The sequence below is a fragment of the Molothrus aeneus genome, chromosome 11, assembly GCF_037042795.1.
Source record: "Molothrus aeneus isolate 106 chromosome 11, BPBGC_Maene_1.0, whole genome shotgun sequence".
Lineage (NCBI taxonomy): Eukaryota > Metazoa > Chordata > Aves > Passeriformes > Icteridae > Molothrus > Molothrus aeneus.
Window position 1 is genome coordinate 13,610,127 of NC_089656.1, and position 14,303 is coordinate 13,624,429.

General features: G+C 59.3%; 1 protein-coding gene across 1 annotated transcript; it reads right to left on the bottom strand.

Moving 5' to 3' along the window:
* Positions 1-526: 526 nt before the first annotated feature.
* Positions 527-13,429, bottom strand: ST3GAL2 (ST3 beta-galactoside alpha-2,3-sialyltransferase 2). The gene is made up of 8 exons (XM_066557607.1): positions 13,363-13,429; positions 5,267-5,536; positions 4,753-5,178; positions 4,446-4,639; positions 4,039-4,218; positions 3,812-3,857; positions 3,533-3,652; positions 527-3,271 (listed from the first exon to the last, which is right to left on the bottom strand). The coding sequence occupies exons 3-8, from the start codon at positions 5,083-5,085 to the stop codon at positions 3,098-3,100; spliced, it is 1,047 nt and encodes a 348-aa protein (XP_066413704.1). The 5' UTR covers positions 5,086-5,178; positions 5,267-5,536; positions 13,363-13,429; the 3' UTR covers positions 527-3,097.
* Between the last annotated feature and the right edge of the window lie 874 nt (positions 13,430-14,303).

Sequence of the window (14,303 nt, forward strand, 5' to 3'; positions counted from 1 at the left end):
ATCCTGCAGGGACACAGGCTTGTTGAATGGTCCAGCCCTGGGAGCAGGAGTGAGTTCTGGGCCTGCTGCATCACCCTGGGGAAGTCCTTTCCCTGCCTCTGCCTGTATTCACATTCAAAATTATGTCCTTCCAGTCATTCCCTCTGCTGTGGTGGGGCTCAGGGACACGGGCTGCATGGGGCCAGAGCCTCTGTTTTAGGGTCCAGGGTGCTTGGGACATGGATGTGGGGTCTGGGTGAGCAGTGGCATCACCAACTGCTGGGCTCAGGCTGGAGGGGTTGTGCTGGGGCTCTGCTGCTGGGCACCCAGGCTGGCACAGGGCCAAGTCCTTCTCCTGCCCCAGTGAGGGGATGGCAACCACAGCTGGGGGCTGGTGCCTGGCCCAGGAGAGGAGGGGAGAGCAGAGCATCTTCATGGCCCAGCAACCCTCTCATTCCCTTTACCCCCTCTCCTGACCCCACTGATACCCAGGTTTGGGTGCAGGCAAAGGCACAGTAGACAGAGCTATTAGAAGAAAACCACTAAGTAGATTTGATGCATGATTTTTATTGACTTTAAAAAAAACCAGTTGGTTTAAGACAGTTGTGTGCAGAAGTACCCATGTACACAGAGGCTACAGGCCAAGCTGCCTGCCTTGCTCCTAGCCCTAGCTCAGAGCACTGGTCTCTCCCTCTCCCAGTGGGGCAGGAGGTGCTCAGATCAGGTCCTGTATGATGCAGACAACCTCTGCCAGGTGTGCCAGCCCGGGCACCTCCTCCCTGCCTCTCCCTGCCCGTAGCCTGTGCCTACAGCTCCTCTGTGTACCGTACAGTGGTGCGCTGGCCGTGCAGCACGCGCCTGCCTGCGGCCGCCCTGCCAGGGAGACACGAGTGGTCGCCAGTCCTAGTGGGACAGCTTAAATAAAAAATAATAATATAATAATAATTAAAACAACAGAGAAAAGGGGAGCAGGGGAAGGAAGTTAGCAAAAAAAATGCTGTCAGGGCAGCCAGGAGCTGCAAGCGCGCCTGACGCTGGATGCCGGTGCTGTGCTGCTGGAGGGTTTGGTACCTGGGTTTGGTACCCAGCATTGCCGCTCACCCTGTGATTGTCAGGCCTGGCCCTGCTCAGCTGCAACAGGAGCTGGTCCAGCCTCATCACACTGGATTTGGCCTTCCTAGCCACTGGCCTGGTGGCCTGGATGTGTCCCTCTCTCCCAGCAGCGCTGCCCAGCTAAGATCCAGCGTGGTGCGAGGAAGGAAGTGGGTACAACTGCCAGGTACATCGGCCACGTCCCTGCCGCCAGCACGGGCACAGCCAGGTGTCACCGATGGGAGATGGTCAAGGCACTCATTGTTGCTCGTGGTTTTGTGGTTTTCAATTTTCTTCCCCGTAAAAAAAGCCACAAAACAAAAAAATCAGCAAAAACCGCCCAGGAAAGTGGAGGGCAGGGCTTGCAGCAGCCTGTGTGCTGTGGCTTGGGGCTGCCTGCACCAGGGCGGCTCCACTTCTACAGACCAAAACCCACCACAAAACTCAAGAGTTTAAATCCCTGTGAACAGAAAAGCTGAATTTCCCCAGCCCGGGGGCTGCTGACTTGCCTGCTCCAGGTGACCAACCCACACCTTCATGTTTCACAACTGAAGAGAAACCTCAAAAAAATAAAAGAAAACCCTGAAAAACAACCAAAGCAAAATGGAGAAACAGGTAAGAGGCTGCTACAGAAAAGCCAGATACAAAAGGGTAAAAAATTCTCCAAGCCCAAAAACCCCTACAGTGATTGTTCCTCAAATTAACTATTGCAACCAGCAAGGCAGCATGGGCAGAGCTTCCCCAGATGGGCACTGCCCCACAGCCCCTGCTCCACTCTCAGCACTGGCTGTGTAGGCAGAGGGTCCCTCTCTGGGGGACTTTTTCCATGGTTGCCTTTTTCTTGAGCTTTTCAGCATCTCCTAAAAAAAAAACAAACCCACCTGATTGAGCTAAAGAAAGTGGTTTTAATGACACCTCTGGGGAGGCAGTTTCCTTCAGCATCTCCCCATCCCATGTCATAGGCTGCCTGTCCAGCCCAGGAAGCCCTGGGGACCCTGAGAGCCCCGGCTGTACCAGACTGGTGTAAACCAAGCGCCACCCTGGCAAAAGGAGCAAAGACTTTGGGATTTCAGCTTCTCACCAGAACTGTTTAGAGCAACACAAAAGCAAAAGCACAGTTCACTCACTCACTAATCTCTGATCTGTTTCTTCCCAGCCTGAAAGCAAAGGAAATCCTGTCTCCTTGACCCTGCTGCATCCCACAACCCCTTGAGCATCCTGCAACTGCTCGCAGTGCTCAGCAAGAGTGACCAGGCTGCTGCTCATGTAGGTTTCTTAGCTGCCTCCTGTACAGTCATTCCTGAAATCTGTCCTACCCTTCCCCAGTCCTCAGGTAGAGAGCAGGGATGCTGCACCCCAAAGTTGAGATTCCTTTTCATCTCTGCACAGCTATGCCAGCAGTTGCCAGCCTGCAGCAGAGTTTCAGCAATGGTTGGCTTCCCAAAGCTTCTGGCTCCCCACCATGGATCCGTGTGCTGGGCCCTGCCTCCGTGCCAGGAGCCTCCCCTGGAGAAACGACGGCATCGGGTGCCCCAGGAGGGGTAAAAGAAAAATACAAAAATAAAGGAAAAAAGAAGCAGCTGGTTCCACTGGTGAGGCTGCGCAGCCGCCACAGCTCCCTCAGCCCCCTTGGCCTGGACGCGATGCTTGAGGGGCTCCCCAAAGTCGCGCGGCTCCGGGGCGGGGGCGTTGTCTTCTTTTAAAAAGAGCAGCATTTGGTTTGACTATAGAGAGATGCAAGGCGGCCACCCCTGCCGCCTGGTCAGTTGCTGATTGTGTTTATAAATCCTTTCTCAGCTGGGTTTCTTAATAATAATAATAATAATTAAAAAAAAGCAAAAAGTCTCCTTTAGCTCTGAACCTGATTGGCTGCTGGAGGCACCAAATGCCACCACGGTGGCTCTGTCAGCAATGCGGAACTGCGCCGCCCATACGTGCTCTTTGCCTGAGGCCACCAGGGAGTCCCTCACCCTCTGCCCCTGCAGGCAGCAGGACCTGCTGGAGCAGGAAGCCAGAGACTCAGCCCTCAGTTTCCCCGGTAAACCTCGATCTTGCTGGTTTTGGCCAGCATGTCGATGATGTGTGCCTCGAAGTCAGCGTCGTGCACCCCCGTCTTCCGGAACTCCCCGGCATAGCGGTTGTTCTCCCAGTAGTGGTGCCAGTTCCCTCGGCTGTCAGCACCGAACCCAAAGACGTTCACCTGCCATAGCAAGGGAGGGAGTGAGCCAGAACCCCTCACCAGGCTGAGACATGCTTGTCTCAGCAACCCCTGCGCTGCTGGGGTGATTTTCAAAGGTGCCCATCCTCCTGCACAGCCTTCCCACCCCTCGTGGTGTCAGGCAACCATAGTGACTGCTGCAGTTTGACCCGAAGAATCCACCTCCTTCCTTAACCCTGCAAGGTTCAGGACCTCAGCAAACTCCCTCCCTGCCAGCCAGGAGCTGAAGGAGACATCACCCACCTCATCGCAGACATGGAGGGCAAAGAAGAGCACCAGCATGCCAGTGGAGGGGTAGCGCCCGTGGTGTTCCGTCCAGCGGTCGTGGATGTACTTGAAGAAGGCAGGATTGTAGATCTGCACCTGGGAGCATAGACCAGGGTGAGCACAGTAGCCCCAGCCATGCTCCCTTTGGCACCAGGACCCCGTGAAGGAGCACTGGGAACCCTGGGGAGTGATGAGGTGACAGAGGCCATGGCCATACAGGTGCTCCTGGCAGTGACAGGGATGAGCCCCACATACCTTTTCTTTGTCCACACGCAGAAAAGGCTTCACAGGTGCGTATGTGCTGGGAAAAGAGCAGAGAGGCAGGTGAGTTCTTGGGGGTCCCATGCCCCCAAGTCCAGCTTGAGTTGCCAAGGGGGGCTCTTGGAGGGAGGAACAAATGAATCCCCATTACTCCCAGGGGAGCTGTCCTTGAGCTAGGTGAGCCACCAGCCTGGTGCTGCCAGTGCCCACTGGGTACTTACAACCTGATCTGGCCAGTGGAGAGGGCACTGGCGATCCAGAGCAGGTCCAGGGTTTTGAAGGGCACGAGCACAAAGCTGACATTGGCGGGCAGGTTCTTGGCACTCTCGGGATACATGAAGTGGTGTGTGGTCCGACCACCCACATCGCTCTCAAAGCCCACTGTGGGGGCCTGGTTCATCCTAGAGAGAGATCAGAGAGGATGACATCACTGTCCCAATGCCCCCTGCCTTGCAGATGACACGGGTGATCCCCATGAGAATGCTGAATGCTGCCAAGCAGCAATTTCCCGCCCAGGGGAGAGGCCAAGGCTGAACTCCCACTCGTCCCAGCACCCAGTGCCAGCATCATCCCATGTCCCTGTGCAGCCCGGGAGGGCAGGGCCCTGGCAGTGCTCTCTGTCCCTCACCGCATCACGAAGTCGTGCCCATCGATTTCGGGGCCGTAGCCGGAGCCACGCAGGTTGCCGGAGTTGCCAACCACGGCACAGCGGCGGCAGCGGCGTGGGTCACGGGAGCGGTACGGATCCTCGCCCGGCACGATCTGGAAGAGCTTGCTCAGGACCTCGTGGGTGTTGTGGGACTTGAACTGGGGCTGCAGCATCTGCAAGGAAGGAAGGAGGGCAGGGGGCAATCACCCAGCGCCCCCTCCTTGGTGGAGGAGAAATCTGTGCCCCCCGCACCAGAGCACACCGTGGCACTCGTCCCTGTGCTCACCATCCACCACCTCTGGACATCGGGCGGTAGGTCCATGTTCTCCTTGGTCCACACTGGGGACACGGTGCCGTCATAGCGCCCATCAAACCAGTCGGTGGCTCCGGGCTCCTCGGCCGGGCAGCGGCGGCAGGAGCAGCCCCGAGGGTACGGCCCCCCTTTGCTGAGCCGCTGCATCCCGGCATAGCCGGGCACCAGCTTCACCCGGTGGATGCCGCCCAGCCCGCCGGGGTCCAGGTAGGCGATGCTGTGGTGGGAGTAGGTGAAGAGGAGGGACATGACGAAGACGAGCAGGAAGGCGGTCGAGAGGAAGCAGAAGCGCAACGAGCACTTCATGGTCGTCGGGTGGCTGAGCCGGGGACGGCGCCCGCTCCGGCATAGGGCGCGGGCATAGGGCGCGGGAGGGCGTCAGCCGGCCAGCGGGGCTCCCTGCAGGAACGAGCGCTGTAACTCCCTGCGGCGGCGGTGTGGGGAGGGGGATGTAGAGCCTCCCAGGACCCCCGCACCGGCCTCCTACCTGCTGGGCTGCAGCTTTCCATCCGCGTTGTCCGGCCGCGGCGAGGGCCCCCAGTGGCTCCGCGTGCCAGGCAGGGAGCATCTGCTGCGGGCTCCGGCACAGCTCGGCGCGCCGGCCTCAGCCGCGGCACCGCGCCCCGGCGGCTCCTCCAGGTCCCGGCCCCGGCTGGCGCTCGGCTGCGACGGTGCTCATCATCCCCGGGGTTTAGCTGATCCGCTGGCACGCTGCCCTCAGCCGCTGGCTCGGGAACGCGGCCACCACCACACCGGCCTGGAGCGGGAAGAAGGGGACGGCGCGTCAAGGGGTGGCGATATAGACAGCAGAGAGGGGCTGCGCCGAGCAGGCGGAGGGTGCTGGCGGCTGAATACTTTATTCCCCCCTGAACGCCCCAAAATGCCTCCCAGCCCGTCCCAGGCACGGGGCTGCAGGGTACGAGCCATACCCGAAGGGGACAAGCAGGCGCAGGGAGCTGAGATGCCGCCGGCATCGCTATCCGTGCCTGGGGAACTCGCAGCAGCTCCCGGACTGTGCCCTCCCTGTCTCTGCCAGACAAAGGCTCAGCCATGAACTCGTGTCCGGAGCCGAACAAGCGGCCCCTTTATGTAGACTAAATTCTCCTTCTCTATCACGCCATAAGCAGCCCCTCCAAAACCCTCCTCGCCGGCTGCCGCCGCCGCCGAGACAGCCGGGAAGCAGCCGCTCCGCAGCCTGACGGGCACCCCGGGCACGGACGCTGGCACTGTCCCCCCCGAGCGGCAGCGTCCCTTGGGGAAGGTCACTCGCTCGCTCGTGATCCTGGCGGGTAAAAATAGCCAGGGCAGAGGTGCTGGCGCCTGCGCCCGGGGAGGGGCGGGAGGAGCGGCCAAGCCCCCCGAGCAGGGGGTGGGCAGAGCCAGACAGCGCTCCTTGGCCAAGTCAAAGAAAAAAAGAAAAAAAGGCTGAAAATCCCCTTTTAACCCAGTCACTGAGCTGGAGAAGGGTCCAGAATCCCAAGGGTTTGGAGACACAACCTCCCCTCCAGGCCTTTTTGGGGAGGGAGTGACCCCGCCCCGAGGCAAAACCCTGCAAAGGCATCACCTCCACGGCTCAGCCCTGGCCCCAATTAAGCCAGTGCCGAGGCCGGCAGCAGTAATTAGGAGCTGGCAGGCACCACGATGCTTCTTCCCTAGGAAAAAGCATGTCCTGGAAAACGCTGGCTTGCTTTCCAGGAATAGACTGCTAAGCCCCCAAAAACCTCCTTGTTGGGATGGAAAGAGAACATGGACCCCAAAGGCTCCGCCAGCCCATTGCACTGCCAGGCACGGACACCTCCTGTCCAAACCATTAACCCCCTGTCAAATATTTGTTCAAGTGGGGACAGTCGTTAAGGGAAAGAGCCAAAAACAGAAGGCACATCCCGGTTCAGGTGTTTTCCTGGGCTCTGGCAGGGAATTTTAACACGCCAACACGGCACACGCATGGCCAGCAGTGACTGCAATCAGTTCCTTGGGCTGCTGCCAGTGGAGAAAGCAGGGTGCTTGTTAAACAGAGGGTTTTTGCATTTAGGGAGTTTGGGATAAAGCCAGTAAAAAGCTATAACATCCCCCGCTCCCCCCCCCCCCCCAGATGCAAAATGCTGGAAAGATTTGTAGATAAAAGGCAATTTTGGCACTTTCTTCAGCTATAATATGGCAGGGCTACCAAACAGGATGGGCTGATCCCCCTCCCCTGCTCCCGCTGCTTACCATCCCACGGGCCTTTTTAAAGGCTAAAGGAAATGAGCTATCACGTGCTTGTGTTATTTTTGTTCCTGGTGAAAGGGGGAAAATCCCTTTCCGGCTCCCCAGCCCAGCCTGGTCCTGCCTGATGCATCCCAGCCCTGAGACCATCTGGAGCACAGTTTGTACGGCCCCCATCCTGGGGCCTCCTGGAGCTGCCCCCGACCACAAAGGGGGAGGAAAACCCCCCTCCAGCCCAGCTCATGTGCGGGAAAAGAAGCCTTAAATCCCAGCGGCTGGTTTGAGTCATCATTTTCCTAGCAGGAGCTGGCAGCTATTTCCATCTGCACTGGTCCTTACAGCCCCCAGCAGGGACAGGGCACCCACACATACAAACACACCCCAGCAATATCCATGCCCTCCCTGCCCAATCCTAATCCAACCCTCCTCCACAAACAAAACCCCACTTGCAGGAGCTTTTTGCACCAGATTTGGATGTTTCCTTCTTAAACTAATAAGGGATTTCAGGATTTCTTCTGTGGTGAGCATGCTTGGCAACTCATCGATGCCACTAAATACCCTTCCATTCCCAGATTCATCCCCAGGATCCTAAATTGCCTCCTGAGGACCATGTACTCATCAAACACAAGTTTCTTTTTGATTGCAGGAGATAATGAAGCGAGGCTATTAAAAGGTCCTGGCAAATTGCTCTGCTGCTTTTACAGGTGGGTGGTTTTTTCTAATCGTATAATCTTTCATTTCAGGATGAATGTTGGAGCGATGTGACCGACAGCCCCAGGGCCTGGAGGATGCCTGCCCCTTCCCTGTCAGACAGAACACCATTGATACATCCCCACTTGGCATCTTTAGGTCTCATTGGCTTTGTTTGATCATTTCTAAGATATCCTGGGGTTGTTGGCATGAACTTCCATGCCAGTAAATGGCAGGGTGGGCAAAGGAGGGAGCCATCATTGGGAGATGGGATGTCACAGTGTTTGGGGCAGGGAGAGAAGGGGAGTGGAGGAGCAGTGGCAGCACTGTGTGCACTGGCTGCTGCTCTTTCCAGGGATGAATGGTCTGAAAATTCTCCCAGGAGTCTTTGGGAAATGCCACACTGTGTGACATGGGGCTACTCATCCCGTGGTCCCTGTGCAGAGACATCACTTCTGCCACCACCAAACCACTGACTGGGTGTTAGAGCAGTGCATGGCTCTTGCAGGTGGAGGAGGGGGAAGCACACAGGGCCTCCTTGGACTGGACTGGCATCTCTGCCATGGGTGGAAAACCTGAGAATTAGGGTTGGGGTTTTTTGGCAGGGAAGGAGCAGATCTGAGTTGAGTCTTCTCCACCTCCTTCAATGCCAGACACAAACAGCGAGTGTGACCTGTCCTTGTTTCAGGCACGACTTCAGTGAGCAGAATTACTACAAAAAGTCATAAAACCATTCCAATTTCTTTCTGCCCATGGCCCAAGCAGTGCCAGAGGTTGCAGCCCCCGGGCAGAGTGTGAGGAGCTGTTTGCCCCCGTGGGGCCGTCAGCTCGCATTAGCCGGGAACAGCGCGCGGGATGCGCCGGGGGCGGCGCGGGCAGGGACCACAGCCTGTCCCTCTGCATCACTGGGTTTCCACAGCCACAGCAAGGCTTGGCAAGAAAAGTGCAGTTAATTAAGGAGGTCCTTTCCTGCTTCACCCATCTAGAGGGATTATATTTTCTCCTTGAGTTTGTTCCTCCCTGGAAGCTGGATGGGAGAGGGAGCAGGGAGCAGACACAGTGCTGGCACAAGGACGTTTCTCCCTGCCATGGGGTGATGCCATGAAGAACTGATGGCTGGCAGTAGACAAACACCAGGTATTAAGAGAAGAAGCCAATTTCATGCATTAAGCCATCACCACATCCCAACAGCAAGGAGGACCTGGTAAGTAATTCTTCATCCTTTTAATTAATCATACTCCTATCAGCCAGCTCAATCAGCTAATGGAGGCAAGTTAATTGGGTTTCCCATGTTTTAAACCCAACTCGCACCCCTGGCTGCCAATGGCAGCAATTCCAGCCTCTCCTTGTGTCTGGCCTCCAGAGGGGCTATTTCAGGCTCATCCCTCAGCGCTGGGATAGGGCCAGGAAAAAGCATGGAGGCCAAATCTCTGGCACAGAGCTGGGATGGAGCCAGCCATGCTGAGGCCATTTCCTATGGGATTTAGGGACACAGGGGAGTGCCAGAAGTGGGAAAACAGAATTGAATGCTCCCACCCTTGCTGGTAGATGGGCCTGCAGGGACTGGTCCAGCAGCATCTCAAACCCCTTGGCTCAACCACAGTGTGACTCTCAGGGAACTGCAGCAGCCTGAGCACCCTGTGCTGCTCGATGGGGCAATGCTGGGTGGGCACTCTCCCCCCAAAACTCACACTGGCAGAAGCAGCCAAGGCAGATGCCGGTCCCTGCAGCTCACACTCCCATTGGGACTACCCAGCCTGTGTGGCTGATGTCCCTGAGCATTCTCCAGTGCCATTTCCCCCACTCTCTGCCAGCCATTCCAGGTCTCCCCAGGGGGAACAAGGGACCCTGCACTCCAGGGGTGTTGATAAGCCCAAGGCCATGCTCACAGCACAGCCTTGTCACGCTCAGCTCTCTGTGCCAGGAGCAGCAGCTCCCTCCTTGAGGCAGGACAGGCAGGGAAGGGAGTGGAAATCTCCCCTGTGATCCTGAATGCCTGTGGAACTGAGAGGCAGAGACAGTCCAGCTGCTCTGCACCTCAAGCACCCACCCCAAAACCCCCAGTTTGCACCAACTCAAGTACCAGCAGCTCAGGTACCACACAGCTGGGTAACACTGAGCCCCAGGTCAAGCACCACCACACCAGGTGCCACCAAGCTGAGTCTCACCAAGCAGCCAGGTTTGGCCAACTAGCCCAGCAGAACAGAGGAGGCAGAGTCTGGGGCTTGCCACTGCCTGCTCCTCTCTCCCATCTTTGCCCCAGCTCCCTGTGCAAAGCCATCTGCTCCCATGGGGAGCCAGCTCCCCACTGCTGGCCACATTTCTGTCTCACCCTCCCACAGCTGCAGCCTGGGGTCAGCAGGGTCTGCCTGCTCCCCCTTCCTGCCTGCTACAGCAGGGCTGCACCCCACAGACACCCCTGAACCAGTCTCCCTGCAGCCTCAGCTGCCTGTGAAGATGAGGCCACACCACAGGCAGCCACCACATCCCCTAGGAGGGGCAGGGCCCCTGCTCTCCTGTCACCACCAGCATCCGGAGCTGCCAGCAGCACCCTGAGCCGAGCCTCGCTGGGAAGGAACCACTTCCCCTCTACACTGCTGCTGTTTTTACCAGCCTGGACCCATTAGGTTCATGCCTGATGCCTCACCAGGAAAATATGTGCAGGAGTGCAGGACAGGCGGATGCTGCAGCAGGAAGCTGTGGCCCTGTGCCCGGGGAAGGCGAGCTGGGACATGGGGCCCCTGCACCTTCCTGCCTTCCTCCCTGGATCTCACCTGCGCCGAGGATCAGAGGTGGTGGAAAACCAAAGGTTCTCCTCTGGCTTTTGAGGGCTGGTTGATGGGTGCTGTACCCACAGACGCCATCTCTCCCCTGGGGAACAACCCAAGCTGAGAGCTGCAACCTCAGCACACGCTGCGGGTGGCCATAAAACCACCCTGGTTTGCTCTGCCTGCAGGCAGCACTGAGAGGACATTGAACTCGTTAGGGAAACTGCACCTATGAGATTTCATCACAAGGAAGTTATGAAAGGCTCCCCAGGCCAGAGGGCATCAATCCCAGCACAGCCCAGTTACAGCCAAGAACTCCCATTAAATGTAAAATTAGAGCAGTTCCACTGGCGAGAGCCCCTGACTTCTCTCCAGTAGCTGGGGCTCTGCTCAGACACCTGGGGAGAAGGGGGAGCATTTGCAGCTTCCTAATTAGCCCAATTACTGCTGCAGATCAAAAGTCCTTTGCTGGGGACACAGTTGCTCCCGGAGCAAAGTGACTGCAGCTTGTTCTGGTTTCCCAAGAGCAACTGTTGAGGGTGTTATTGTAGAGCTCAAACACTGAATTATCCATCCCATAAGGAAAAAACTCTATACATCACACACACATACACATATATAAATTTTTGTACACATTCACCACTCATCCATGTACAGTTTCGGGGGTGTCTTTGGGAACTTTGCCTTGGAGCTGGGACCCAAATCACCTGCACTTTCCAAAAAAAGCTTTTGGAAGATGCCAGTGGCAAAGAGCGACATGAAGCCAAGAGATACCCCGGAGCCCAGTGCAGAGCCCAGCAGGGCAGGGAGAGGAGGTTCCCAGCCTCTCCCATCACAACCCAGCCCATCGGGGTCAGGCGGGCTCTGATAAATCCTGGCTCATGAAGAAGCACTGAAGCCGGCCAAGCCACTGGAGAGCAATTAGCAGCTTGCAATCGTGCAAAAATGAAATGCAACGGGAAGAGATTAAAGCCATCGAGCTGCCGGGACCTCGGCGTGCCAAAGCGGGCGGCATCCAGCGTGCCGAGAGCCCGCAGCAAAACCACCGAGCCCTCGGTGCCATCGGAGCCTTTCCCCAAAAAGCGGCACTTTGGAGCTTGTTTGGGCACGAAAATCCGAGCGTTCCCGCAGCCTGCGGCAGCCGGGGCTCTCCCTGCCCGCTCTCCCCGCCTGCCTCCGGCGCCGGCGAGGCGTGGGCGGCGAGCGGAGCGCGCCCCGCCGTTCCCAAGAACCGCCATGAGCTCCTCGCAGGAGAGGGGAGCGCTTTGGACAGGCAGATGCCGCACACAACCGGCAGCGGGGCCGCTGTCGCTGCCAGATGGGGACAGACGGACGGACAGACAGACAGACGGGCAGACGGACAGACAGACGGGCACGCGCGCCCGGGGGGGATGCGGCGGGCAAGGCACCCCCCAGCCCACCCCTCCCCGCTGAGGCCGCGACTTCTGCTTCTGACAGAAGGGGAAGAAAAGGGAAGAAAGGGGAAAGCAAACCCAAAGCGCTGAGGAACTTCCCCTTGGCGCTCACCGCCTCGGCCACGGTGCGGCCGGGGCGGCTGCTCAGGGAGAGCCTTTCCTAGCAAAAAGGAGAGCCTTCTCCTGGGCAAAACTGCCTTCACCAGCCCAGAGCCCACGCGTCTTCCTGGAGGGAGGCTCAGCAAGTTTTGGGGTTTGCTGTGATTTGGTTTACCCCAGCCACGTTTTGTGATTGTTGGCAGCAGGTGGGGACGTGGCCCTTCCTCCAGCCTGAGCCTGAGCGCTGCCCAAGTGCCATCCTGCCCCCAATATTTTCCTGATGGTATGAGAAGCCCTCACTCTAGGGAAATATTTGGGAGCTTTGAAATAAGTGCTCTGACTCTGCAGCTGGAGCCTGAGCAAGCCTTGCCTTCCCCCTGCGCCAGCAGCACTGAAGCCCCCGGAATATGTGGGGACCCCTTGAATCGCCAGGCCCTGAAATACGGGCTCCGGTGTCAATCCCCCTCAGGCAGCCGTGCTTCAGCCAAGGAAACACCCTGAAACAATGGGACAGGCACACCGATGAGATCTCACACCAGTGCCCGCCTCAGTGGCCCCACACACACAAAGAAGCAGGCAAAGGACATCCCCTGCTCGGTGACACAGTTTTCTACCCTGTCCCCAGGGACGCTCAGGCTGTTTGCGAAATCCTGGCTGCCACTACCCATGCAATGGATGCCGTGTGTCACGCAGCCATGTGTCACACCGCTGCTGAGGGACCCTGCACACTGGCACTGGTGGGGACTGGGGCCACTCGCAGCCAGTCCTCCCACCCTGGTCCCCCGGCTCTGCCCTCAAGATCCCAGGGCACACGGCTGGAGAGGAGCAGCTCCATCAGCCCCGACAGCCCTGCTAGGGCCAGCATCCTCCCCGGGGCGAGCACATCCTGCCCGGGCAGCACCCTGAGGCTGCTCCCGAGCTGCACACCGCGGCTGGGGCCAGCATCCCCTCCCTGGCACCGCACCGCAGGGCCCGGGCCAGCATTTCGGACCGGCGAAACCTGCTGGGTCCGAACCCAATGCAACCCGGCTGGATGCTCCCGGCAGCCAGCACCCAGCACTGGGAGCAGCACCCAGAACCTGCACCCCGGAGAGGGGACAGCACATCCTCCCAGGGCTGTTCAGCACCCACTGCACCCCGGGGGATACTCCCAGCTCCGAGACCTGCGCCCAGCCCCGGGACCAGCAACCGGGACCACCACAGCGGGGATGAACCCGACTCATCCCGTGTGGGTGCTGCCCGAAGCCAGCTCCCAGCACCGGCACCAGCCCGCAGCAGCGGGGCAGCTCCCGGGTGGGCTCCCCGCCGCCGCCCGCTACCCCCGCCGCCTCCCCGCGACCGGCATCCCGAGCCGAGCCGGGCCGTGCCCGCATCCCCCGCCCGGGGCCCGCTCTCCGCCGCGGTACCTGGCTCAGCTCCGGCATGGCCCCGCCGCCGGGCTCACCCGGGCCCCGCTGCCACCGCCCTCCGTGCCGTGCGGAGCCGTGCCGCGCCGTGCCGCGCGGGGCGGGGGGGAAGGGGGGGACGGACGGGCCCGGCAGGCTGGGAGATGTAGTCCTGGGCCGCCCGGCGGGGCTTGTGGGACTTGTAGGAGGCGAGCGGGGCCGCCTGCGCCCACTCTCCCACCGGCATCTCAGGAATCCACCCCGGTGCCCAGCCCGGGACTCACCCCGGCACATCGGCATCCTCCAGCCCGGTGCCCAGCACCGGAACCCCCGGCACTCAGCCACCAGGATTCACCCCGGTACCCACCCGGCGCATCGCCAGCCCCCTGAACACCCCCAGTACCCAATGCGATACCCAAATCGGTACCCATCCCGGTACCCACCCGGCGCACCAGCATCTCCAGACATCGGCACCCCATCCCCGTTATCCATCCCGGTATCCACCCGGCGCGCCGGCATCTGCCGCTACCCACCCCGGGACACACCCAGTGCATCGACACCGCCCAGGACCCATCGCGTACCGATCGCACCCCAGCACCCACCAGGCACCCACCCTGACAACCCACCGGGAACCGACACCCGCGCCCACCGCCCGGGCACCCCTTCTATCTGCAGAGAACCCTGCGAGGAGCCGGACTCGTGACAGGGGTGACGCAGGGCACTTAGGGGTACGCACTGCCGCCGAAACCTATTTTAGGGCAGAAAACGTCAAACCCCCATTCCCCCTTGGCAAGCCCCCCGAGATGGGGGAAACGGGGAAGCAGCACAGGGGTGGCCGTGCCTTTAAGGGGTCCGTGCAGTGTACGTTGGGAACTGTAGTCCTTCAGCGCAGAGCGTCCCGGAGGGACTGTGGGGATTGAACTAAACATCCCAGCAGGCCCCGCGGGGCCAGGCTGGGGCAG